This window comes from Apium graveolens, unplaced genomic scaffold, assembly GCF_009905375.1.
Source record: "Apium graveolens cultivar Ventura unplaced genomic scaffold, ASM990537v1 ctg8551, whole genome shotgun sequence".
In the NCBI taxonomy this organism is placed as follows: Eukaryota; Viridiplantae; Streptophyta; class Magnoliopsida; order Apiales; family Apiaceae; genus Apium; species Apium graveolens.
The window spans coordinates 1-26,292 of record NW_027421271.1 but is presented as its reverse complement, the minus strand read 5'-3'; the positions used below and the strand labels follow the sequence as shown (position 1 = coordinate 26,292).

The window sequence follows — 26,292 nt, the reverse complement described above, 5'->3', positions numbered from 1 at the left end:
TGGTCACTTGGAAGTGATTGCAATGAGATTTAAGGTGTATGATATGTGCTCGTGAGCTTGGACTTCAATACGAAAGATATCTAATTGTACTATGTGAATATAGTATGTAAATTAGATATTTGACTTTAAGAACTTAAAAGTCATTCGACAATACATTTCACACTTAGCAGTCGTGTCATGGAAATCCTAAACTTAGCTCGATTCATGATGGAATACGAGTCTGGTGCATAAAATAAATGCAGTTAAAAGGCCGAGTAGCCACTTTGTAAGGATATTCCTAAATGACAAGGAAAATGTGTCTTCAATATGCATATATCGTGTAATCAATATGCAAATTGGGAGATCACATTATTGTGTATGAAATGGTATGTCTCACATCTATGATGAGGACATAATACCATTAAACAACTATTCTCAACGAGAATTATCATGATTGACTATGTAAAGTTAAATGATAATGTTTGGATCCACTAACCAGATGGTTAAACTGAGCGAATCTGTTTAAGCCAAGGGAATCTAGTTAGACCGAGAGATAGTTGTCAAATCATCGAGAGGAATGGGCCTTGCCTATTGCTTAACGGCGTCATGGTGGACACCCAACCTTGCTGACTGGAGATCCCAAGAACTTGGTTCAATGGGACAACTAAATCATGATGACCAAATCACTGTGGGGGTAACCCCTGGCCTATTTCTATGATGATGAAACAGTGAGACCCGTAAGGTACGAGGTTAAGCTTTATGCTTTAATGATCTTTGACGAATACAGGGATTTCAAGTTTGAATACATAATATTCGGTTAAGTAAACGCGGGTTACTCTATAAGATAAAGATCACCTATGTAAGAGAGAAGTATGGCCGCTTCAAAGGAGAATTGCGAGGCACAATTCTTTAGAAACTCTTGCAGAACCAGGACGATGTTCCAGGGCCAAAATGGACATAATCATGAGAACTGAATGAGTCAGGAAAGATATAGTGATGAGTATGTCATCGTTTACACAAACGGTCGAACAGTTCAAGGACATCGCGTCATACTGTCTACCAGTAAAGTCGATATACTTATTCGAGCGAAGGTTCAAGGAGCATTCTCTACCTATCGTATGCTATATCTGACCGCCGGAACTATCACCAAGTCAAGCTCCGCGTCTGTCTGTCTATATGGTGCGTGCTACTGGACCATCAATCTCATTTGTGGGGGATTGTTGGACAAACTTAGTATTTTAGACTAAGTTGTTAATCATTTTGAGACTCTATATGAGTGAGACACATTATGTGTTAGTGGTGTGTATTTATTGGAACGTATTCTTCTCTTCGAGGGAATTCCAACGCATATTAACACGCTCAAAATGAGTAAAAGGTGAATGAGAACTGATGTTCCAAAGTTTTACCTTTTAATATGAAAAGTGGTTTTGTACCACATCGAGAGTAGCACAAACCTATTCCTTAGTTTTTCTTATAAATACCATGTACCACATCGAAAAGAAAAAAAAGTCCTTTCAAGCCTCTCTTTATAAATAGAGTCTTAGGGCACCAGTTTATTAAGTCGAGGAAATAAGAGTCATCTCTTTCATTCTCGGTCTCTTTAGTCTTAAATTTTTCCAATATTCCGGTGATAGTTCTCGGGCTCAGTTCAAGTTCGCTGAGAGTATATTCGATCTATCGATTATACTAGTATCTCGTTTTATCCTGGGAAGCAGGTCGCTAAACACGGATGGTGCGGGGCGAAACTGCTTTAAGGAGACAGTTTCTGGACTCGAGATTAAATCCAATCTCTGTTTGTTTTCTCAAACCCTTCTCCTAATTTAATTGTTAATTCTCATATGTTTATGTGATTTAAGAATTAACAATATTTTTGTGAAGTAGTTATATATTCAATATATATATATAACAATGTCTTTATCGTACAAGATTGCTAACACTATGAGCTTGATGTTGTTGGTAGTGCTAAATTTCAAAATATATTCCGAGCTATGTCACATGTTGGTCAAGACCAGAAAGTGAAAATCTTTTGTTATGATTGATAGGTTGATCGGTCTTATCTTAACTCTTCCTGTTTCCACGGCATCAACTGAAAGAGCATTTTCTGCTATGAAAATTCTCAAGACCGTTCTTCTAGCAAGTTGGATGATGCATTTTTGGGAGATATTATGGTTATATATATAGAGAGAGAATATGCTAAAAAAGTTGACATAGAAGCGATGATCGATGAATTTTATGAAATGGGTGATCGGCGCGTGAAGTTTTGGTGAAGACTTAGTCAAGCCCACCCAATCCTAAATTCATGGTTCCGCCCTGGTCCTTGTGTACATCCTCTGCATTATTATTCCAGGGGATGATAAAGCTTTGACAAGTAAAGTTTCACGACAGGTTCAGCATCATAGGCAAGCTCTCGTACATCCGCAAGCAGAATTAGGATTTTTTGTTGATGCAGCCTTGAATCAGCATCTGGTAAAAATGTCTTCATCCGCTTGAGTTCGGTTACCACTTGTTCAATTTCATCTTTCACCCCCTGCAGAACTTGAGCATCTTCACTCAATAAATCAGTGAGCCTTCCGACAACAATGGACCCAATTGCTTCAGCCATTCAGGAACCAAACACAAAATGTAGTAGTGGCAATGCAGATGGAATGGCCTTTTGCAATGCAGATGTAAATTGTATGGTGAATGCCCTGCCAGTGAGTAATTAACTTTATGGGGTAGCGTAGCTTGAATAATTGTACTCTGTTTTGAGAATAACTACCTTTAATTTATGACCCCAGTTTCTGAAGACCAACCAAGATGGTTTTTCACCTTGCTCCCCAGTTCTAAAGAATTAAGGAAAGTAAGTGAAGGGTAACTAAATTACTTTCGATTTCACTCGTATTCAAAAAACGAAAACAAGTGGTAATGAATGTAAATTTGACATAATTTCACTACAAAATTTGCACTGCAAAAGTGGGATGAACGTATTTAGAAACTAAATATAATCGTATAACATATTGTAAAACAAAGTTCCGGTGCTGTGGAGGTACAAAATAAAGCTATAAGGAATGAGTGGACAAGGTTTTCAGAGCAACAAACTTTTGTTTGTTAATATCACTTTCATCATGAAAGATTCTTCTTGTTTGTGCTTTTAGATTCTTCTTGCTTTCCTCGGTTCTGTAGTGCATTACTCTAAAGCAACAATGAATCACTCAATTGTTATCATTTTGATCAATTGGCTTTACGTTTTTAGTTCCATTACACCTAACTAGATTCAGACAATGTGTTAGTTCTTAGTCGTGTCCATATCACTACTATTCTCTTCTACCATGACTCTACATCAACTGTATGTGATTCCTCTCTTTTTAATTCAATCCTGCTTGTTGTCACATTCGAGAGAAATCTTGATCCTTATAAGATGATTACACTTGTCGAAATTCCACAAAACTGTCAGCCATGGCAATTCCAGCTAGCTTCGCTGCACCTGCACAACTTATTAAACAATGCTGGTCGAAAAACTGTGCTAATGCCCTGTTAATTAATAACTTTTATTAATATGCGAAACCTATTAAAAAGTGTTACCTTTGTTTCACTTTTTTTTTTGCTTTGTTTCACTTATTTTTTGATGTTATAATTCTAAGTGTATTATTTTTAGGGCTTTTCTCATAAATACCTAAATTTTATAAACTTTTTGTAAAAATACTGTCAGTTTTTAAAATAAATTGCAAAAATACTATCTTTCAACCGCTAGTAACCATATATGCAACCACAATTGCAAATCTGTTAAAAATTACGTTTAGTTGCAAAATAAGTTGTACAGGTGGTTGCAAATGGCGAAAAATGAATGTCCCTGCGGGGCCAATACTAATACCAACTAAAAACAACCCCAAAATCAACTAAAAACAATCAAACCCACTTTTCTCGTTCTGTACTGAGATGTAGGCAGGTAGGCAGATTGTCGAATTTACCCATTTATATCAATAGCAGAGGACTATGACAAAAAGGGCGCCACGGTGCATGTTAGAAGGTTGTTAAACATCGTTGCTTGCACCACCAGCTTTGGATCTTCGGCCAACAAGGAAGATTCCGGCAAAAATGCGTCGGATAGCAAGGCCTCCAAAAAATCTCTGCGGAAACGAATGTCTCTTCCGCCGCCGGAGAAAAGCTTGTCGGTGTTTCCGTCACCGTGCTCTTTTGTTGCCGCCGTGCTTGCGCTGCCGCCGTCGGAGGAACAACAGTCTAGGTATGTCGTGGCGGTGACAGTGAGAGGAGAGTGAGAGAGAGAGGGCACAGAAGTTAAAAAAAGGAATGAGAAGATAAAGATGGTATTTTTGCAATTTAATTGTTTGTATGTTTAAAAAGATAGTAAATTTGCAAGATTTTAAGTAAGATAGTAGAGTTGCAAATAATTACCCCAAAATTGGTATTCTTGACAATTTCCCTTATTTTTATCCTAATTGATTCTTATATGACTTACTCCCTCAGTCCTACTGGATTGTTTACGTCACTTTTCGGCACGCTTTTCAATACTCATTTAAAGTATACTTCCATAATATTTTTTTAAAAAAATCCGAAAAAAAGTTTAATGTTTAAACTTTTATTCAATTTTTTTAAAAAAAATATTATGAAACTATAATTTATTGAAGCCTCGAAATACGTGCAAACATTGTACGTAAACTATCCAGCGGGACGGAGGGAGTATAATTCTATAAATATATATTATTTTTACCCATTTTTCTTTATTAATAAACCTTTTAAGTGATATATTTTTATCCTAATTGATTCCTATATGACATATAATTCTATATATATTATTTTTACCCGTTTTTCTTTATTAATATACCTTTTAAGTGATATTTTGTTTCACATACTTTTTTGGTTCTATCACCTTTTGTTTTCAGTTTTTATGATTCATGTTATAACTGTAAGTGTATTATTTTATACTTTTTGATTCCTATATGACTTATAATTCTATATGTAATTTTTACCCGTTTTTCCTTATTAATAAACGAAACCTATTTTTAAGTGGTACTTTGGTTTCACTTATTTGTCGGTACCACCACCTTTATTAATAAACGAAATCTCTTTTTAAGTGGTACCTTAGTTTTACCTATTTTTTGGTATCACCACCTGTTGTTTTCACTTTTTATGATTCATGTTATAATTCTAAACTTATTATTTTTATCCTTTTTGATTCCTATCTGACTTATAATTCCATATATATTATTTTTACCCATTTTTCTTTATTAATAAATTTTTTAAGTGATATTTTATTTTTCACTTATTTTTTGGTTCTATCACCTTTTATTTTCAGTTTTGATGATTCATGTTATAACTCTAAGTATATTATTTTTATCCTTTTTTATTATTATTCTATATGTATTATTTTTACCCATTTTTCTTTATTAATAAACAAAATCTATTTTTAAGTGATTTATAATTTTATATTATTTTCCTTTTTTATTCTTATAGGACTTATAATTTTTATATGTATTATTTTTACTCATTTTTTTAAATTTTTATAAGCCATGATTTTTTATTATTTTTATAGGTTTGAATCCTATTTTTAATTATATTTTAAAAATAAATAATTCCATAAATTGGCTCAACTAAGTAGGTTCCGAGAAATATAAATCATGACCAAGTAAATAGGCCATGCGTTTAAATTGGAATTTTTTAATTTAGCATTTTTTAATTTGTCGGTGGAATTCCATTTTAATTAAATGGTATGAATATTACAAAAACTGTATTTTGGTTTCACCACTAGAAAATAATAAAATTATTCGAACCGTAATACGATTACAATTCTATTTTCGTAGAACTCTAAATTATTTCGTGATAGGGTACTTGGTTTCATCTTAGTACGGTTACGCCGTATTTTAATTAAATTTATATTTTATTAAATATAAATTTAATTAAAAGGTAAAAAATGAAAAATTTGTCAGATTAAAATTTTAATGCATAAGTGTTCATACATATCTATATTAAGGGGAGCTTACTTAAATAAATGGGACCAACATCATACTCAGAAGATTCCAAAAAGTTATTGGTCTCATGCTATTCATGATCAGCTGTCACAACAGTCCGTTATAGGGTCACATGATCTGATAGTACAATCACATGACTAGCAGTCCCATTACTTTCTTTATATGTCTATCTTTCTATACTAAAGAGACTATGCAGTTATTTTGATATTAGAGAAACTATTTTCTCCTCGGCATCTTTAAAGCATCTCTGCATTTTCTATGTTTTGAGATCTCTGTGATTGTCTTGTTTATAATACTGTTTTGCTGTGACTTGCTTGTATGCTTGTCATCATGGTATCAGAGCCATCCTGATATGCTCTTTGATTTATCATTAATTTTTCATCTGTGTTTTCTACACACTCATTTTTCAGATCTACTTTTTCTGTCTAAATTTTTTCTTGAGAGCTTTTTCCGATTTCATTAAAGATCATGGCCAATAGTCGATTAACATATCAAGATATGGTAAACCCATTGTTCCCGCACCCATCCGATGGTCCCAACTCCATTCAAGTTGAAATCTCCAAGGTAGCTCTGATTATAGATCTTGGAAATGATCCATGGAGATTAGCCTTTCCTCAAAAAGGAAATTGGGCTTTGTTAAAGGCACTGTACCAGTACCAAGCGACGACCTTGCAAAGGCTGAGATGTGGGAAACTTGCGACAACATGGTTATCTCCTGGATCACATCAAACCTCTCACCTGTCATCTGTAAGTCTGTTATTTACATGAGCACTTCTAAAGATATATGGGATAATTTAGAACAACGCTTCTCTTTGACTAATGGGTCTCGTAAATGCAAGTTGAATAGAGATTTATATTAACTTAAACAATCATCTATGCCTGTTAATGAATACTATACAGCTATGAAAACAATTTGGGAGGAACTCGATTCTTTAAATGTCTTACCCACTATTGCCAACCCTTCTGCCGAGATTACCAAATTGCTCTCTGATATTGCAACTCAAAAGGAGGAAAGCAAGTTGTTTCAATTTTTGAATGGTCTAAATGATGTGTACTCACCACAAAGAAGCCATTTGTTACTACTTCAACCTCTGTCAAATGTTGAAAGTGTATCTGCAACGTTACAACAGGAGGAAGCCCGGAGAGATTTAATATATGGCCATAAAACTGAGGACATGGTTGCTTTATATGGCAAGGGACCTTCTTTCAACACCTCCAAGATCTATCAATGTACGACATGTGGTGGAAAAGGGCATACTCAAGACAGATGTTGGACAATCATTGGGTATTCAAAGTGGCATGCCAACTACTTTGGCAATCAAAACACCTCTCAATCAAGAAAAACTTCACAGTCATATGCAGGCAATAAGCCCAAATGGAGAAGTAATGCTAGGACTGGAATTTCAAAATCTGCTAATGTGGCTCAATACTCAGACTCTGAAAATGATACACCTATGTTTTCCTCACAACAGCTAGCTCAACTTGCTCAACTTATGAATCTGGAAAACTCCCAGGCATCCGACTCAGGGGGAGAGATACCTGAGACACCTTTCTCTGGAATGATGAGCTGCAACATTGCCCAGCCCTTCAACCAAAATTGGATCATTAACTCTGAGGCGTCCGATCATATGACACCACACCTGCACAATCTCAAAAGACCAGTACCTGTTGCTCGAAACACGCATATCAATCTTCCCACTGGCTCCACTGTCAATATCACTCATACGGGTACAGTTACTATCTCAAATACTTTGTCTTTGAATGATGTCTTGTGTGTTCCAAATTTTAAACACAACTTGCTATCGGTTCAGAAATTGATTAAGCACAGTAATTGTGAAGTGAAGTTCTTACCTAGTCATTGTATTATCTTGGATAGTGCATCTCAAAATGTTATTATAGTGGGAGAGGCCAAACATGGCCTGTATTATCTAGTTGACACTACTGATCCTGTCAAATGGTTGTCTAATATACAAAAACCTAATGCCTGTCTTGCAAATAATGGAGATCCTGCTAGCATTTGGCATCATCGACTTGGTCACATGCCAATGACTAAACTTCATCTTATTCCCGAGATTCCAAAACCTATCAAATCTGATATATTGTGTGTTACCTGCCCCGTGGCTAAATTCACCAAACTGCCTTTTGACTTGAGTGAACCCCATGCTTCTCATATCTTTGATCTTATTCATCTAGATATTTGGGGACCCTATAAAGTACCCACTAAAGGAAATTTTAGATACTTTATCACTCTAGTGGATGATCATAGTCGATACACTTGGATTACCTTATTGGCATACAAGTCTGATTTTCTATCTGTGTTTCAAACCTTTTATAACTATGTTCAAACCCATTTCGCTAAACCCATCAAAACCATTCGATCAGACAATGCAATGGAATTTCTGGATACAAAATGCACCGAGTTCTTTTCTCTTCATGGTATAGCCCACCAACAATCATGTTCTCATCGACCACAGTAAAATGCTCGTGTCGAACGAAAACATCGATACATCGAGCCCGTCCAGTTCCCCACATGGATCTCCAATTTCATTTTGGTCAAGAAACACAACGAAAAGTGGCGAATGTGTGTCGACTATTCTGATGTTAACAGAGCATGCCCCAAAGATTTCTACCCACTCCCATACATCGATCAGCTGATCGACTCTACAGCAGGAAACGAACTCCTTTCCTTTATGGATGCGTTTTCAGGGTACAATCAGATAAAAATGGATTCTCATGACTGGGAGCAAACGACATTCATTACTCACAGAGGAGTATTCGGATATCGGGTCATGCCTTTCGGGCTGATTAATGCTGGCGCAACTTTTCAACAGATGATGGACACAATCTTTGGCTCACAAATAGGGAAAAACATGTTAATCTATGTCGACGACATGATAAACAAGTCCAAACTCGCCGTTAACCACTCACTTGATCTTCGTGAGACCTTTGAAAATGCTCGGAAGCTTAACTTGCGCCTCAACTCTAACAAATGCTCATTCGGGCTTACATCTGGCAAGTTTCTGGGATTTCTGGTCACACAGCAAGGCATCGAAGCTGACCCCGCACAAACAAAAGCCATCCTTGAAATGGATGATCGAAAATCCATCAAAGACTTACAAAAGCTAACAGGATGCATAGCAGCCCTGCGAAGATTCATCCCACAATCATCCAAAAGATGCCTCCCGTTCTTCGCCACCATAAAAAAATCTTCAAGATCATCACCATTCGAATGAAACGATGAGTGTAAATCCAGCTTCACGGAACTCAAAGCGTTCTTAACAAATCCTCCTATCCTTACTAGGCCAATCCCAGGCGAAGCTCTACGCATTTATCTATCGGGTTCCGACGAAACAGTTGCAGCCGTCCTTGTCCGACTCGACGAAGGAAGAGAGGTTCCCGTATACTACATTTGTCACTCACTGCGTGATGCTAAAACTCGGTACCCTCAGGTCGAAAAGCTCGTGTACGCCTTAGTTATTGCAAGCAGAAAACTCCGACACTATTTCCAAGCAAGGGAAATTCATGTGTTAACAAATGCGCCGCTTAAAAGAATCCTCCACAAACCCGATATGACAGGAAGGCTCGCCGCATGGACCATCGAATTAAGTCAGTTCTACATCGAGTATAAACCACGAACAGCCATAAAGGCCCAGGTCCTCTCAGATTTTGTAGCAGAATTCCAATTCAAGGCCAAAGCGTCGGATCCCGAGGAAGCCCAGCTAAGGCCGTGGCTGTTGTCTGTTGACGGATCATCAACCTCGAATTCTGGTGGTGCAGGGATAATTCTTATCAGCCCAGAAGGGTTTAAAGTCCAGCAAGCCCTTAAGTTCGAATTCCAAGCGACAAATAACGTGGCCGAATACGAGGCATTAATTGCGGGATTAAAATTGGCAACGGATCTCGAGGTAAATATCATCGACATATTTGGCGATTCCCAGCTGGTAGTTAAGCAAATAAGCGGAGAGTTTAAGACTCACAATGAAAACATGGCTAAATACCTTGCAATGACACAAGAGCTGCTCAAGAAATTCTCTTCCTGGAAACTCTCCAATGTTGATAGAACAGAAAATCAGTGGGCTGATTCCCTCGCCAAGTTAGCCTCGTCCAATCTGAAAATGAACCTCGACCCAGTATATATTGATAGCCTGAAATCCCCCGCTATCGACACATTGATGGTCCACAACATTCATAGTAATCCTGACTGGCGAAGCCCTATCCTCGAGTACATCCTAGAAAACAAACTTCCCATGAAAAAAGTGAAGCTCGCGCTATCATGTTTAAGGCAAGGAACTATTGCACAATCGGTTCAATGTTGTATCAACGTGCTTTAACCGAACCACTTTTCCGATGTTTAAGCCCAGAAGAGGCCGATCAAGCAATCCTCGAGGTTCACACGGGAATATGTGGCAAACATCTCGGGGAAAAGAACCTAGCTCTTAAAATCATGAGACAGGGGATGTATTGGCCCACACTTCGGAAAGATTGTGAAAGTTACATCCGCAAATATCATGCATGCCAACGACATGGGAACGTGAGTCATCGACCCACAACAGAGCTTAAGTCGATACTCGCCCCTTGCCCTTTCTATCAATGGGGAATCGATATCGTGGGGCCCTTCCCAAAGTCTAAAGGTCAATGCCAATACATCGTGTTTGCAGTCGACTACGTGACGAAATGGGTCGAGGCAAAACCTCTCTCCAAGATCAGAGAAAAATAGATGATTAAATTTTTTATGGAATATGTGGTGTTTCAATTTGGAATTCCAACGATTTTAGTCTCGGATAACGGGACACAATTTGTAGGCGCACAATTCGAAAAAGCCTTAAGCGACTTAAAAATCCAACACATCAAAGCATCGGTTGCATACCCACAGGCCAATGGCCTTGCAGAAGTAACGAACAGAACCATCTTGCAAGGATTAAAGAAAAGAATAGAAGAAATTCCCCGATTTTGGGTTGATGAGCTCCATAATGTGATGTGGTCCTACAGAACAACACCTCGAAGCGCAACAGGAGAAACTCTTTTCCGTCTCGCGTACGGCGTCGATGCCGTTTTACCTGTCGAGATTATTCTGATTTCCCCAAGAATCGAGGTTTTCGATCCTTCTTTCGCTGCCGAAGGATTATGCTTTTACGAAGACTTACTTGAAGAAACAAGAGAGGAATCTAGACTTCGCATGATCGCACAGCAGGAGGAGACGACAAGGTACTTCAACAAGAAAGTCAAAAATAAGCGATTCGAAGTGGGAGACCTCGTCCTTCGAGATTCCGCCACATCACAGCCAACAATCTCAGGAAAATTGAAACCAACATGGGAAGGCCCATACAAAGTGTCGAAGGTCGTCAGCACAGGAACCTACGAGCTCTCGTACCTCGATGATCAACCAATTAAGAATGCCTAGAATGGTATCCACCTCAAGAAATTTTACCAATGATTAACTCTTTATGTAATGATTAAAACTTCGAGGCCGCAGGGCCCTACCAAAAACCAACCCTCGATGCAATGAGGGTCGTTATGAGATCCCCATCGAGGGAATTTAAGTTATAAAAGCTTTCAAAATTACTTTACGAAAACGTCATAATTCATTCTCTGCTTCAAAAAAAAACAAAATAACAACATAAGTTGGATGTATCCCATTAGACTTCAAGTACAAATAATATATGTACTCCCGAACGATGAGCAATAATCGATCCCTTCACATTCAAAACATTCTTACACAACAATTAAGCACTACGCAAACAGACTCAAAAACAAACCAAAGACAATGCATCCCAGTGAAATCCAAGTGGTACGAAAACCTTACATTTAAAATTCCTAACATGGAAAACTTTAGTAGACTAACATAAAAATTACCAAATAGACAATTGAATATCATAAAAATGTCTAAAGGCCACCAAAGCCTCATTCAAAGTACGATTAACAATATAGCATCAATCAAGAAACATCGACTTACAACAGCAGAAACTCAAAATTCAAAATTCATACATCATCTACGGGGCATTCCCTGCCTTCAATTTTTATCGGTCGGATCATCGGGCTGCAAAGCAGCGAGGTCAGCAATGTAATCCTCAAACGAATGCCCCGTGGTGTCCACCCCCGCCCCCTGCATCCTAGCAACACAATGCCCATAACCATCTCCCAGGGCGTTAGCAATGTCCTCGATCCCTTTTTGGACTTCCGCCTTCAAAACAACATTCTCATCGACAATCAGTTTGTACGATGCATTCATGCCGTCGACATGGCGCTCCCAGCCTTCACACTTACTTCTTAGGTCATCGCGCTCTGTCTCAGCTTCTTGAAGCTTCCTCTCGAGCTCCGACACATTCGCATCCCTCGACTGCCCCGAAACCTCCATTTCTCCCACCTTCTTGGTCAACGCGGTATTCGCAGTAACCAACTCCGTAGATCTCTTCTCCAATTCTGAATAACTCATCATAAGCTTTTTCCTCTCAACCCTAAGAGCACTCACTTCCGCTTCCAGTCTCTTGTAAGCCACATCATTACCATCGGCACGAAATTCTTCCACGATATGCATAAAATCTGCGAGGAACTGTCGCAAACCACAAATACAAAGTAAAAAAAATATATAATAAAAAAAGAAGACAACAATACATGAAAACAAAATTCACATACCCTCCCGGCTCGACTCTTACACCTGTCAGCAAGGTCATCTCGACGCCGGCCATCGAAGGCAATCGCGTCTTGGGGAAGATGAAAATGATTAAAAGCCCTCAGCGACACTGTTGTCCCTCCGGTCCAACGCTCGTTGGGTTGAATCTCGACCCTCACAAGCTCCTTCTTGGATCGAGGCTCGCCAGTGTTGGACATAAGAACCCTACTATTGACCAAGGTGATGGTCTTATTCACTCCACTACCTCCCAAAGCTGGCTCGGCAAAATCTCCTCCTCCTAAATGAACATCATCAACCTCACAACGCCCTCTCTTCCGAGGATTCAAATCCCCCAGATCAGCATCAGTCACAACCTTCTCAGGAGCCTCCACAACTTTGTTTCCCTGATCATCTAACAACTCGATGGACACAGAGTGCCCAGCCCCAGAAGCCCCGACCCTAGAAGTGCCAGCACACACTCCATCAGTATTCTTCCTCGATGAACGCTGAATGAGCAACATCATAGCCTTATCCATCTCCTTCCTAATCCCGTTGTCCAAAACCTTCTGCAAAGAAGCTCCAGCCACTAAAACAAAACAAAAGAAGGAAAAGAATCAACGCGTAATACAAAAAAAAGGGGGAGACAAGCAGTAAATAAAAAATATATATGAAAAAGTAATTAATCGATTGAAAATCCCCTCTTACAATCATGCATTTCCAAAAAATCGGGCTCGTTTAACTAAAGATGTGTGTACATCGACCTCAACCCATGAAACTCATTCAGATACCTCACATCGTACTTCTCGAGGTTATTTAAGTAATCGATAGTAAGCTGGCTCACTTTACCACACGGTTTCACAAACTCTAAATCAGGCCCCCCGAAATACAGCCACCTAGCATGGTACCCAGAATTGGAAGATCGAACACTGACAATTTTAACCCTCTTATAAGGACAGTCAAAATAAACATGTCCGTCGTGATACCTAACTGCATATATCAAAAAGAAAAGTTTAAAAGAAGGAGTTCTATTCCTATCACAACAAAGAGCGACGAATCCACTAAGCTGGGCAATGGAGTTGGGCTTCGACTGACTAACCCCACATCCAATAGCCTCGAACATCGCCAAGAAAAAAGGATGCATAGGCAACCGAAGCCCAAAGTGGAAAAATATCATCGGTATCCCGTGCATCCCAAATTCCGGCATCATCCACACCCATTCATCAGTGTCGGTACTCGGTATCGATACCCATTCGACAAATCCACATACGACTTTATCTTGTTAACTGGAGGATCCTTTGTAATATAATGACTCAGATAGTTTAAACTTGTTCTTCCCTCGAACTCTTCCCTACCTAACCGAAGACAATCTTCAACAACCTGTCGTCTCTTTTTTAAGGTCCCAGGACTCGGGGGAGGCGAGGGAAGAGGCCAAATAGGGAAATTCCTCAAGAACTCGTCCTCTTTCATAAAATCGAAGGACCCACACTGCTCTAAGTCAAGAATCTCCAGACTATTCAAATTTAGGAAGGACTCTTGATCACCCTCCTCGAGGGGTCGCTTACCGGGATCTCGACCAGAAATGGTACGGATAGATGACGAACTAGATTGATCCATTAAATGATTGAAATCGAATAAACTAAATCAAGAGAAGCAAGATGTAAAAGAGAAAACAACAAAAGGCAATATAGAAGGTGGAAGATGACTTACATGCGGTTACTGCAGAAGTCGAGAATTTGAGGTGGAATAAGAATAATCCGGCCAGCCGCTACGCTTTTGTTAAGTGAAACAGAAGCCGAACAGTCCAATGCTACAATGTCCAATCAATAGTCACCAGAAAATAAAAACCAAAATACTTATACGTTTCAAAAAAAAGAAGGAAAAAAAGGAGGAAAAAGAAGAAGAAGAAAAGAAGTAAAGTTAAAGTACAACAATATGCACAACACATTCACTCCTATCTCAATACCCTTGTCTTTTTATTTTTATTTTACTAACATTTAATCCTCTCATTATTTTATTCTTTTTACCACGCTTTGCTCATTTTACTAACTCTCAGGTCCCGAAATAAAAGCGCAAATCTAAAGATAGTTGCTTGAACTGGGAGGAGGACAAATGTTGGACCAAGACAAGACGGCCCAAAAGAGTCCTAGTTAGTATAATTATGGAACATAATGTAAAGCCCAAGAAGGCCCAATTTGTAAGATAAAGCCCAGTTGGGACTTGATATAAATAGAGGACAACAACCTCATTAAAGGAGGTTGGCAAATTAAAGTAAAGAGCTCATCTCCTAAAATTATAGTCTTAGTAATATAGTAATATTGTAAGCTTATCATGTTCTATGTCCAGATTTAATAATTACTTTGCAATTGTTATATTCCTTTAGTTTGATCATAATTTATGATACTCTTTATTCTTGTCTTTCAGTGCAACAGGGTTATGCTTAACAGTATTCCCATTATCGTCATTGTGGTATCATTTGGATTGTTTTCTTTACTTGGAGGAGACTTAACACCGACAAAGGCATTTACATCACTTTCGTTGTTCGCAGTCCTGCGCTTTCCATTATTTATGCTTCTAAATATAATAACACAGGTTTGGTTGTGTGTTTCCTTGTTCTACATATATCTCATTACTTTCTGGGCTAACATTAGGGGTGAGCAGAAAACCGTACAAACCGCAAAAACCGTCTGCACCGCACCAATCCGCACCGCAAAACGCGTTTTTTAATTTTCGTGGTGCGGTTGCGGTTTGAATTTTTAATAAACTGTGCGGTACGGTGCGGTGCGGGTTGTGGTTTTATATTGGTGAAATGCGGTTCAAACCGCACCGCACCGCAATATTTAATATATATATATATAATAGTTATATTTCATGATTCCATTTATTAAGTTTGATTCCATTTAACATACTAGGAGTGCTTACTTAGTGATCATCTTGATTCTGCAAGATTTGTTGCGTGGTGACCATCCTATTTGTGTTTCTTCAAAAATAATGAGACACATGGTACAAATCCACATATTTAAGAGATAAATCATTTAATTGCCGAGCCAAGTTTCTACGTTAAACTTTACAGTGTGAAATTTCTAATTTGTATTATTGAAGAATATTGGCGACTTTGTTATATTATTCGGAAATTTAATTAATTTAAGTTTTGTATTTATTTAAAATTTTCGAACTTGTAATGTATAAACCGCAGTGAACCGCACCACACCGCACCACACCGCACCGCTTTTTTGTGGTGTGGTTTATACGGTTTTTGAGGTTACGCGGTGCGGTTGCGGTTTGGAAATTTGATCAAACCGCATGTACGGTTTGGTTTGCGGTTTAGGAAAAAACCGCACCGCCCGCACCACGCTCACCCCTAGCTAACATAACATGTCACTGACAAAACAATTCACTAGCTTATATCAACAGGTGAATACAATATTCAGGAAAATGTATCTTATATCATTACTTTAAGTGCTCTGGATGCCCATGTGGCTCGACAGGTAGCTTTACTTTTAATAACAATAATGAGTTAAGTGGTGCTAGGTTATGGTTTTCTGTTTTCCTACTCTGTAGAAACTAGAACGACGCTGAGCATAGCTAAGGGGTAAATTTACACTTCTGTGTACACTACATGGGCTACATGCCTCAACAATTTTTTCATGGTTTACAACATTGGGCTATTATAATTGTAGTCGCTGTTGATATTTCGATACAACTGCTGTTGCATCTCCAGGTTTTTGAAAAATGTATTAAGGAAGAACTAAGAGGGCAAACAAGAGTTCTTGTGACAAACCAACTACATTTTCTTTCACAAGTAGACAGAGTCATTCTAGTGCATGAAGGAAAGGTGAAAGAGGAAGGAACTTTTGAGGAACTGTCAAACAATGGACAACTGTTCCAGAAGCTAATGGAAAATGCAGGGAAGCTGGAAGAATATGTGGAAGATAATGAAGAAGGCTTGAACATCGATAATAAAATTTCAAAACCTATTGTAAATGGTGAAACAAACGAGGTTCCTCAGGATGCAAACCAGACAAAGAAAAATGAAGGAAAATCTATACTTATCAAACAAGAAGAACGGGAAACAGGAGTAGTCAGTTGGAAAGTTTTGGATAGGTAAGCAGTAACTAATTCTTCTACTCAGAAATTTTGGACTTTTTGTGTGTTTTTCAGTCTGCTACTTGTGTTTCGTATTTAGGCTGCTTCTGATGGACCAACCTGAAACGACCACTTTTCTATTATAAAGTTCTTTAGGATAACTTCCTAGATATAAGAATCTAATATAATTCGGTGACGTTATATACGAGGGTAGTTTTATTCTTAGTGAAGAAATCTGATGCAAAGTTTATTTTTAAAGAACTTCAGATCATTGTGGCAGTCATCTAGTCTTTGATCTGGGACTGTTTATAGTTGGTTATAAACCATTAAATGTAGTTAACACTAAAATTATAATAATTACAGATTCGTGCAATTCGTGCAATTATTTATCTGCAATTTCATATTTCAGTAGGCCTAAGCTCTGTTGGAACATGTGGATGAGATATGCGTACATAGGTTAACACAATAGTTAAGTGTACCAGCGCTATGTTGTAGACTAAACTAAACCAAGTTGCATCCCAGTCATTGCATTTGTTATAGACTAGGTTTTTACAGCTATGTTTTCTCAGTTATGCATCTATTCAATCAACCTCTACAAATACTACCGGCTAGTCATCTGCAAAGTAAACATAATTGGTTTTCTTAATTTGCTTTTTCCTAAAACTAAGAAATTACCTCGATATATTTCTGATGATTAAAAATGTCGAATACATCATTCAATCTTTGTTATGCGTGTCGTCAAACTTCAAATATTCCTACATGCCATAGCATTTACAATTGTGAAGACAGCCCCTCCAATATTAGTTCTCGAAGATAATTGAGAAATATGAGTTCTTCTGGAAGCTCCTCCAACATTGGACAATAATCAATAGACCACTCAGTATTGAAATTTTCGAAGACCGGATAATTTTGGCAGATCCTTAACCTCACACCACTCAGTATTGAAATTTTCGAGTGTCTCTAATTTGCTCAGCCCATTAAACCTTAATTTGGTTTTCTTCACTGATTTGAGAGAGACCCAAGGAAGTAAATACAAATGACGCAAAAATGCCAACTTGCCCAAAACATTACTTGACGCCGGTGACTTAAAAATATCATCCGGCACATTTAGGTTGAGAGTCTGTAGCAGCACCAAGTTATGTATCCATGGAAAAGTTTTCAAATTAGAACCCCTTAGGCTGAGATAGCGCAAGTAAACAAGGCTGCCTAATACTCTTCCAATATTTGTACCAGAAAAGGTACCTAAAACGGATCGTCTACTATGCGTTACATTTTCAAGAGACAAAACTCTTAGTAACTTAAAATTGGCCAAATACAGTCCCAATCGTAGTTGCTGACTTTCATCTTCACGATCCACATTTCGAAATAAAATTGATCGGTATTGTTGGTGATTTGGTTTCCCGGTAAAGTAAGAATTAGCTTCTACGACTCTTTTGTCATAAAATACAAGCTGTCTAGTTTTAGCAACCCGAGAGACATCATAATGATTGAGATTCAAGTCGTTTCCTTCCCCAATATCAATTGCTTCGAAAAAATCTTCTCCTTTTGCCTGGAATAATGATAGGTCTCTCATAAGGTCATGCAGAGAACAACTTTTGAATTTCGTAAGCGATGATCCCAAATCATTAAATCTCACTTGAACCATACTCCTATGGACCAGTTCTCCCATGTAAGATTCAGCGACTTGCATCATTGTCTCTCCTTTCCTTTTGTCACTTGATAGTACTATTCCCTCAGCAATCCATAACTGATATAAACTTTCTGCATCTATCCATTCATCTTCCATAAATTTACTCAAATATAAAAAGCATGGTTTCAGTTGAGGGGGCAAAACGTTGTAACTCCGAATTAAATTGTCAAACAGTTGTTCTTGTTGGTTTTTTCCAAACCCCTTCCCTTCTTTTAGAGATGATATACTATCATCGTACACCTTCTTCCACTCATCAAAGGTCGGTTTTGTTACGAGAATTCCCCCCAAAATCATTATAGCTAGTGGAAGACCGCCACAATTTCTAACCATTTCTCTTCCCATTTTTTCCATCTTTTTATAATCTCTAGCAATGTCTGTAACAGACAAAAAAAGAAGAAATATCTGTATAAGCCTACACAATATTGAGATTGGCCTATTAATTAAGTTAAAATGAAACAGTTAGAAATAGGCAAGACAGTAATTTGACACTATGCAACATATTCTTCTGCAACTGATTTTTTGTAAGTTCTAAAATTGGTTTAACTACATTTATTGTCAATATTCTAGAAGTTTTAGAGTATTTTATTGGATTTTCCAAGTCTAGTTTTACTTAACATATGAAATGAAACATAATGAATGCGTGTAAATTACATATGTACCTAGATAACCTCCTCTTGTAGGAAGCGCTTTCAACTGAAGTAGCTCCCAACTTTGATCTGGGCTTAGACATTCTGGTTGGTGAATGAATCCTTTTGGATTTGCATGCCGAGCAACATCAACATTACGAGTTGTAAGCATTAATTTGCTTAAAGATTTTTCAGCAGTGAAAGCCGCCTTTATAGAATCCCAAGCATCATTTGACCAAATGTCATCAAGTACTATCAAACATTTCTTCTTTTGCTGGATTTGTAGCAGATTCTCCACTAGCTTGCCTTCGTCCCAAGTAAATATTTCCTCTTTCATCTCATATACGAGACCTATAAGTATTCGCTGCAAAATTTGTCTCCTTTGCCACTTTTGTGAAATGGAAACCCAAGCTAAACCAGCAAAGTGAGTCTTGATGGTGGAATGATTGTATATTTTTTCAGCCAGAGTTGTCTTACCCAGACCTCCCATCACTACAAAAAAAAACGCCTAAATACAACCGCCCAAAAAACGGTTGTATTTAGTTAAATACAACCGGATTCGGTTGTATTTAACTAAATACAACCGTTTTTGGGACCGGTCGAAAATGCTCGAGTCATATTTAGTAAATCGGTCGTATTTAGTATAAGAGCGGCTAAATACAACCGCTTAAATTCGACCGAAAGCGGTCGAATTTATTTTTTTACCTAAAATTTGAAAATCCCGCCCAAAAATTTGAATTTTTGAAAAAAATTTAAAAAATCCGCCTAAACTATAAATTCAACCGTATATGGTTAAAAGTATTGTTCTAAATTCGACCGAATGCGGTCGAATTAACGAGCACCAGATTTTTTTTAAAAAATCTCGCCGGAAAAATATCAGATTCCGGCGAGAAACAAATTAGACTCAAATTACAAAGAGAAGCTGTACATTCTCTTATCGTACACACCAACTGTTTGTGTTTATGCCGCCGAGAAAAATGAATGTATTTCCAAAATCTTGATTTCTGGGGTGTGTTTAAATCTTCAGTATTCTCAGAATCTGTAAAATTTGCTGCACAAACCCGATGAATGACTGAGGATTTACTGCGGTTAAAAATGATGTTTTTGGAGGTAGAAAAGGTGGAAGAGGAAGGTGGGTCATTTTTGTTCTTGGCTGTGAGAAATGTGATTCTTGATTTTTTGCTGGATGTAAAAGGAGGACGAAAAGGAGAAGATGAAGGAGAAGAATGAAAGCTAACAGTAGTGTTGGAAACAGGAAAAGGAGAAGAAACTGCTAATTTTCCTAGTCTTTCTTGCCAGCAAAACACACATATACCACCAGCAGGGCTATTGTTTTTGTATGTATATTCTGTACATTGCATGCTACATGTATTATCTTCTTGAACTCCTTCCATTATTATTTACTAATAACTGGTGCAAAAGACAGAAAACTAGACTGCCGGAAACAGGGGAGGGGGAGGGAGTAGTGCGTGAGGGATAGGGGTGAGGGATAGGGGGGTCAGGGTTAAATTTTTTATATATATAATTTGGTTTGTTTTGATTTATAAATATTTATTATAAAAAGTAACTCCAACCATTGGATTGTTATGATACTAACTGATTTTGGTACGTTAGATATAATTCACACGGATTGCTGACATGGCTCTAAATACAACCGCATCCGGTTAAATTTAGGAGTGTCAATCTATTATTATTACTAGCTTAAAACTCGTGCTATGTACGGATGCATAAATCTTTTTTAATATTATATAATTTTTTAAACTAAAATATCTTGAATTGAATTTTTTAAATTTGTTCATTAATTTTTTTATTTCTATCTTTTTATATGATATGACTTCGTGATGATTATATTAATACACGTATATGTTCATAATTTTTTAAAAATATTATTATAGCGATTTTATAGTTTTTTGAGAATAAAAATATAATATTTCTATTATGTTGGAACTTTAAGAAAAATATTATTTTAGAGAGGTTATTACTAAAAAAGATAATAGTACTGATTGAATAATATAGTTTTATTGATCATTTTTTGTGTGTTTTAAAAATAATAATTATTATGTTTAGTTAAAAGTTAATTTTTGGTTAATAATAATATAGTTTTATTGATCATTTTTTGAATGATCCAACCGTACGGATGTCAAGATCTGTATATTTTAGTGATATGACAAAAATTTTAGAAAAAAATAAATATATTTGGTTTGCCTTTTTAATAGTCACATGGCAGTTTGACCATTACTTCTTACTAGTGTTTAATCCCATATTGATGTTTTGATTTTTTTTAAAAAAATTTTGAATGATCCAACCGTACGGATGTCAAGATCTGTATATTTAGGTGATATGACAAAAAATTTAGAAAAAATAAATATATTTGGTTTGCCTTTTTAATAGTCAAATGGTAATTTGACCATTACTTCTTACTAGTGTTTAATCCCATATTGATGTTTTGATTTTTTTAAAAATATTTTTGAATGATTCAACCGTACGGATGTCAAGATCTGTATATTTTAGTGATATGACAAAAATTTTAGAAAAAAATAAATATATTTGGTTTGCCTTTTTAATAGTCAACTAGTAGTTTGACGAGTACTTCTAACTAGTGTTTAATCCCATATTTATGTTTCGAATTTTTAAAACATATTTTTGAATGATCCAACCGTACGGATGTCAAGATCTGTATATTTTAGTGATATGACAAAAAAATTAGAAAAAAATAAATATATCCGGTTTGCCTTTTTAATAGTCAAATGGTAGTTTGACCATTACTTCTTACTAGTGTTTAATCCCATATTGATGTTTTGATTTTTTTTAAATATTTTTGAATGATCCAACCATACGGATGTCAGGATGTGTATATTTTAGTGATATGACAAAAATTTTAGAAAAAAATAAATATATTTGGTTTGCCTTTTTAATAGTCAACTAGTAGTTTGACCAGTACTTCTAACTAGTGTTTAATCCCATATTTATGTTTCGAATTTTTAAAACATATTTTTGAATGATCCAACCGTACGGATGTGAAGATCTGTATATTTTAGTGATATGACAAAAAAATTAGAAAAAAATAAATATATCTGGTTTGCCTTTTTAATAGTCAAATGGTAATTTGACCATTACTTCTTACTAGTGTTTAATCCCATATTGATGTTTTGATTTTTTTTAAATATTTTTGAATGATCCAACCATACGGATGTCAAGATCTGTATATTTTAGTGATATGACAAAAATTTTAGAAAAAAATAAATTTATTTGGTTTGCCTTTTTAATAGTCAAATGGTAGTTTGACCAGTATTTCTAACTAGTGTTTAATCCCATATTTATGTTTCGAATTTTTAAAACATATTTTTGAATGATCCAACCGTACGTATGTCAAGATCTGTATATTTTAGTGATATGACAAAAATTTTAGAAAAAAAATAAATATATTTGGTTTGCCTTTTTAATAGTCAACTACTAGTTAACTGTTAAAATAGTAAACCAAATATATTTATTTTTTTCCAAAAAATTTATCATGTCACTAAAATATATTGATACCGACATCCTTAAGGTTGGATCATTCATAAATATTTTTTAAAAAATCGAAACATCAGTATGAGACTAAACTCTAGTATGAGACTAATAGTTTACTGTTAAAATAGGAAACAAAATACATTTATTTTTTCTAAAATATCATATTACTAAAATATATTGATCTTGACATTTCTAAGAAGTACTAGTCGAAAATAATTGAAAATAGTTTAAATATATGTAAAAATAATAAAAAGTTATTTACAAGATCTAGAATGAATATATTATTACTCTTTATTTACGTATTTTAGCAATATTATAAATAATAATTTTATTTTTCTGATTTTTTTTTTTAAAAAAATTATTTTTAAAAAATTATTTTTTAAAATTTTTAGCTGATATTTGGCTTCATTTTTCTAGCTAAATTTCTTTGGCGGGAAAGTTCCCTCCAATTTTTTTGGTGTGGCTAAATTCAACCAAAATCAGTCATATTTATAAACAGTTGTATTTAGGCGGTTGCATTTAGGAGGGGCGGCTAAATACAACCTTTTAGAGTTGTAATAGGTGTCGGTTGTAATTATCCGGTTGTATTTAGGCGGGGCAAAAATAGACCGAATTCGGTTGAATTAAGTAGAGCGGCTAAATTCAACCGTTTCCTGTTGTACTTAAATTCGGTTGTATTTAGTCGGTTGTATTTGTTTCTAAATTCAACCGCCTAAATACAACCGTTTTTAAATATGACTGATTTCGGTTGAATTTAGCCGCGCATCTTAAATTCAACCAGATATGGTTGTATTTAATCCCAGTTGTATTTATGCAGTTGTATTTAGCCTTGTTTTCTTGTAGTGCATTCCACAAATTGAGATGAGCGGGTAAGAGTCATCACTTTCATCCACCAGATATCCAACCAATTGATCAACATCGGCCTGAAATCCAACAAATATCTCTGGTTCAACAGTAGTGAAAGTGTGAAATCGCTTTAGCATTCCTGGTTGTCCATGAGATGAATTGATGATTCAGGGGATTCTAATGTTGATTTGATATTACAATCACGAAAGCGATTAAAGAGAAGAGACATCTTTCTTTTAACATCTTTGAGCTTTCTTGAAAACGTCCTTGTGTTCATCCACTGCATTATTTTTCCAGGGGATGATAAAGCTTGGACAAGATAAGTTTCGACGACATGTTCAGCATCATAGGCAAGCTCCCGTGCATCTGCAAGCAGAATACGGATATTTTGATCATGTAACCTTGAATCAGCATCTGGTAAAAATGTCCTCATCCGCTTGAGTTGTGTCACCAGTTCTTGAATTTCATCTTGCACCCCATGCAGTACTTGAGCTTCTTCAGACAAATCAGTGAGCCTTCCGACAACATTTGACACAATTGCTTCGGCCATTTTGAAACCAAGCACAAAACGTAGTAGTTGAAATGCAGATGAATAGGCTTCTGTAAAACCTCTTTGAATTATTACCAATGAAATGAAATGATTTGAACTTTGTAAAACAAAGTTCCAGTGGTGTGAAGGTACAAAATAAGCTATAAGGAATGAGTGGACAAACTTTTGTTTGTTAAAGGTCCTGCATGGTGGCCGAGTAATAACACTTTCATGATCATGAAAGATTCTTCTTGTTTGTGCTTTTAGATTCTTCTTGCTTTCCTCGGTTCTGTAGTGCATTACTCTAAAGCACAATGAATCACTCAATTGTTATCATTTTGATCAATTGGCTTTACCTCCTTTCTTTTACGTTTTCAGTTCCATTACAGCTAATAACTAGATTCAGACAATGTGTTAGTTCTAGTCTGTGTCCATGTGTTCTATCAATCACTGCTATTCTCTACTACCAAGACTCTACATCAACTGTATGTGATTCTAATTTTACGGGCAACGGATTCCCGCAAAACATAATATTTTGCGGGAATATATAATATTTGTTAGCTGTGAATATATTATATTTTTATTCTATCTTATAAAATATAAAAATTATTTTTTTTATTATAATACTTGGCATCGGGTCTTCCTCTAGCACGATTGAAACAATACCAGTGTGGTGATACGAATTGAACATACATCATTATGAGTATGGAATTCAAAAACAATTCTCTTATCATATCTGCTCATTTTTGAACCCTTGATCAGATGTCTTAATATACATGTTAATATCAAGGGCCAAGTACCGCAGACAGGAATTTGATGTTAATATCCGTTTTTGGATTGATTTTGATTTTGATTTTGTTGTTAGAAATAGAGTTTAAATATTATTAGATAACGTAGTTTGTACACCTATATAAAGAGGAGGAATAGAGTGTATTTTATAAGTATGGCATCCGATAATAAAATCATATTTTATTTTTATTTACTTTTTAGAATACTTTTTATCATTATCATTAAAATGATGTTGATGGGTTAAGAAGTGGATTAGAGCACTATGTGTTGGACAAACTTAGTATTTTAGACTAAGTTGTTAAGCATTTTGAGACTCTATATGAGTGAGACCACATTATGTGTTAGTGGTGTTATTTATTGGAACGTATTCTTCTCTTCTCGAGGGAATTCCAACGCATCTTACACGCTCAAAATGAGTAAAAGGTGAATGAGAACTGATATTCCAAGTTTTACCTTTTAATATGGAAAAGTGGTTTGTACCAATCGGAGTAGCACAAACCTATTCTTATTTTTCTTATAAAGACCATGTCCCACATCAGAAAAAAAAGAAAAAAAAGTCCTTTCAAGCCTCTCTTTTATAAAAAGAGTCTTAGGGCACCAGTTTTATTAAGTCGAGGAAATAAGAGCTCATCTCTTTCATTCTCGGTCTCTTTAGTCTTAAATTTTCCAATATTCCGGTGATAATTCTCAGGCTCAGTCAAGTTCGCTGAGAGTATATTCGATCTATCGATTATACTAGTATCTCGTTTTATCCTGGGAAGCAGGTCGCTAAACACGGATGGTGCGGGGCGAAACTGCTTTAAGGAGCCAGTTTTCTGGACTCGAGATTAAATCCAATCTCTGTTTGTTTTCTCAAACCCTTCTCCTAATTTAATTGTTAATTCTCATATGCTTATGTGATTTAAGAATTAACAATATTTTTGTGAAGTAGTTATATATTCAATATATATATATAACAATGTCTTTATCGTACAAGATTGCTACAATCTTAAAGCAGTTTCTTCAATTTTCATACTTTCTTGTGAGTAGACGCAAAAGTCAATTTGATTGTTTAAATTGGATTTATTTATGGGTATATGAGTGGCCTTATTTGCCTCATAATTAAATTAAAATTTAGTGCGTTAATTTATTTTGATCACTGTTGCCTGTGCCTTGAAAATTAATATAAATTTGATTTTAAGTGGTGCTTTGTTTAAGCTTAACAGGTACGAGGCAAAAGTAAGCACAAAGTTGTTGGATAATTGGTTTCTTATAAGGCTATTGATGCTTTAATGGTTATTGATTTATGATCAACTTATATTCAAGTGGACATATTTGGTGACATCTCTTTCGGGTTGATCATTATAAATTGGTAGATTAAACCCAAATTTATAATTCGTCCATGTTTTTGCTATTAATGGATAGCTTATTATGTTTTGTTAACATGGTGATTGATTTCTTAATTCTGAATTGATTTTGGAATTATTAGTACACTGATACAAGAATCATATATGCTATAGTTTACATGCATGTTTGCAAGTTCATAACATGATATTGCTATGCAATTAAATGATATGGCTACATAAATGTGACCCTTCATGATGGAACTTGATTATTTGGTGATTAATTTTTTAATCATTGTTGAGTGATGATAAGGCATCAATTATTATTGTTTAATCTTTAAA

General features: G+C 36.0%; 2 protein-coding genes across 2 annotated transcripts; one reads left to right on the top strand and one right to left on the bottom strand.

Moving 5' to 3' along the window:
• Positions 1 to 6,443: 6,443 nt before the first annotated feature.
• Positions 6,444 to 16,723, top strand: LOC141705095 (ABC transporter C family member 1-like). The gene is made up of 3 exons (XM_074508167.1): positions 6,444 to 6,692; positions 14,977 to 15,144; positions 16,274 to 16,723. Exons 1-3 carry the CDS (start codon positions 6,444 to 6,446, stop codon positions 16,658 to 16,660), a joined length of 804 nt encoding a protein of 267 aa, XP_074364268.1. The 3' UTR covers positions 16,661 to 16,723.
• A 746-nt stretch (positions 16,724 to 17,469) lies between these two features.
• LOC141705100 (putative disease resistance protein RXW24L) lies at positions 17,470 to 19,459 on the bottom strand. The gene is made up of 2 exons (XM_074508172.1): positions 18,988 to 19,459; positions 17,470 to 18,702 (listed from the first exon to the last, which is right to left on the bottom strand). Exons 1-2 carry the CDS (start codon positions 19,442 to 19,444, stop codon positions 17,516 to 17,518), a joined length of 1,644 nt encoding a protein of 547 aa, XP_074364273.1. The 5' UTR covers positions 19,445 to 19,459; the 3' UTR covers positions 17,470 to 17,515.
• Positions 19,460 to 26,292: the final 6,833 nt, after the last annotated feature.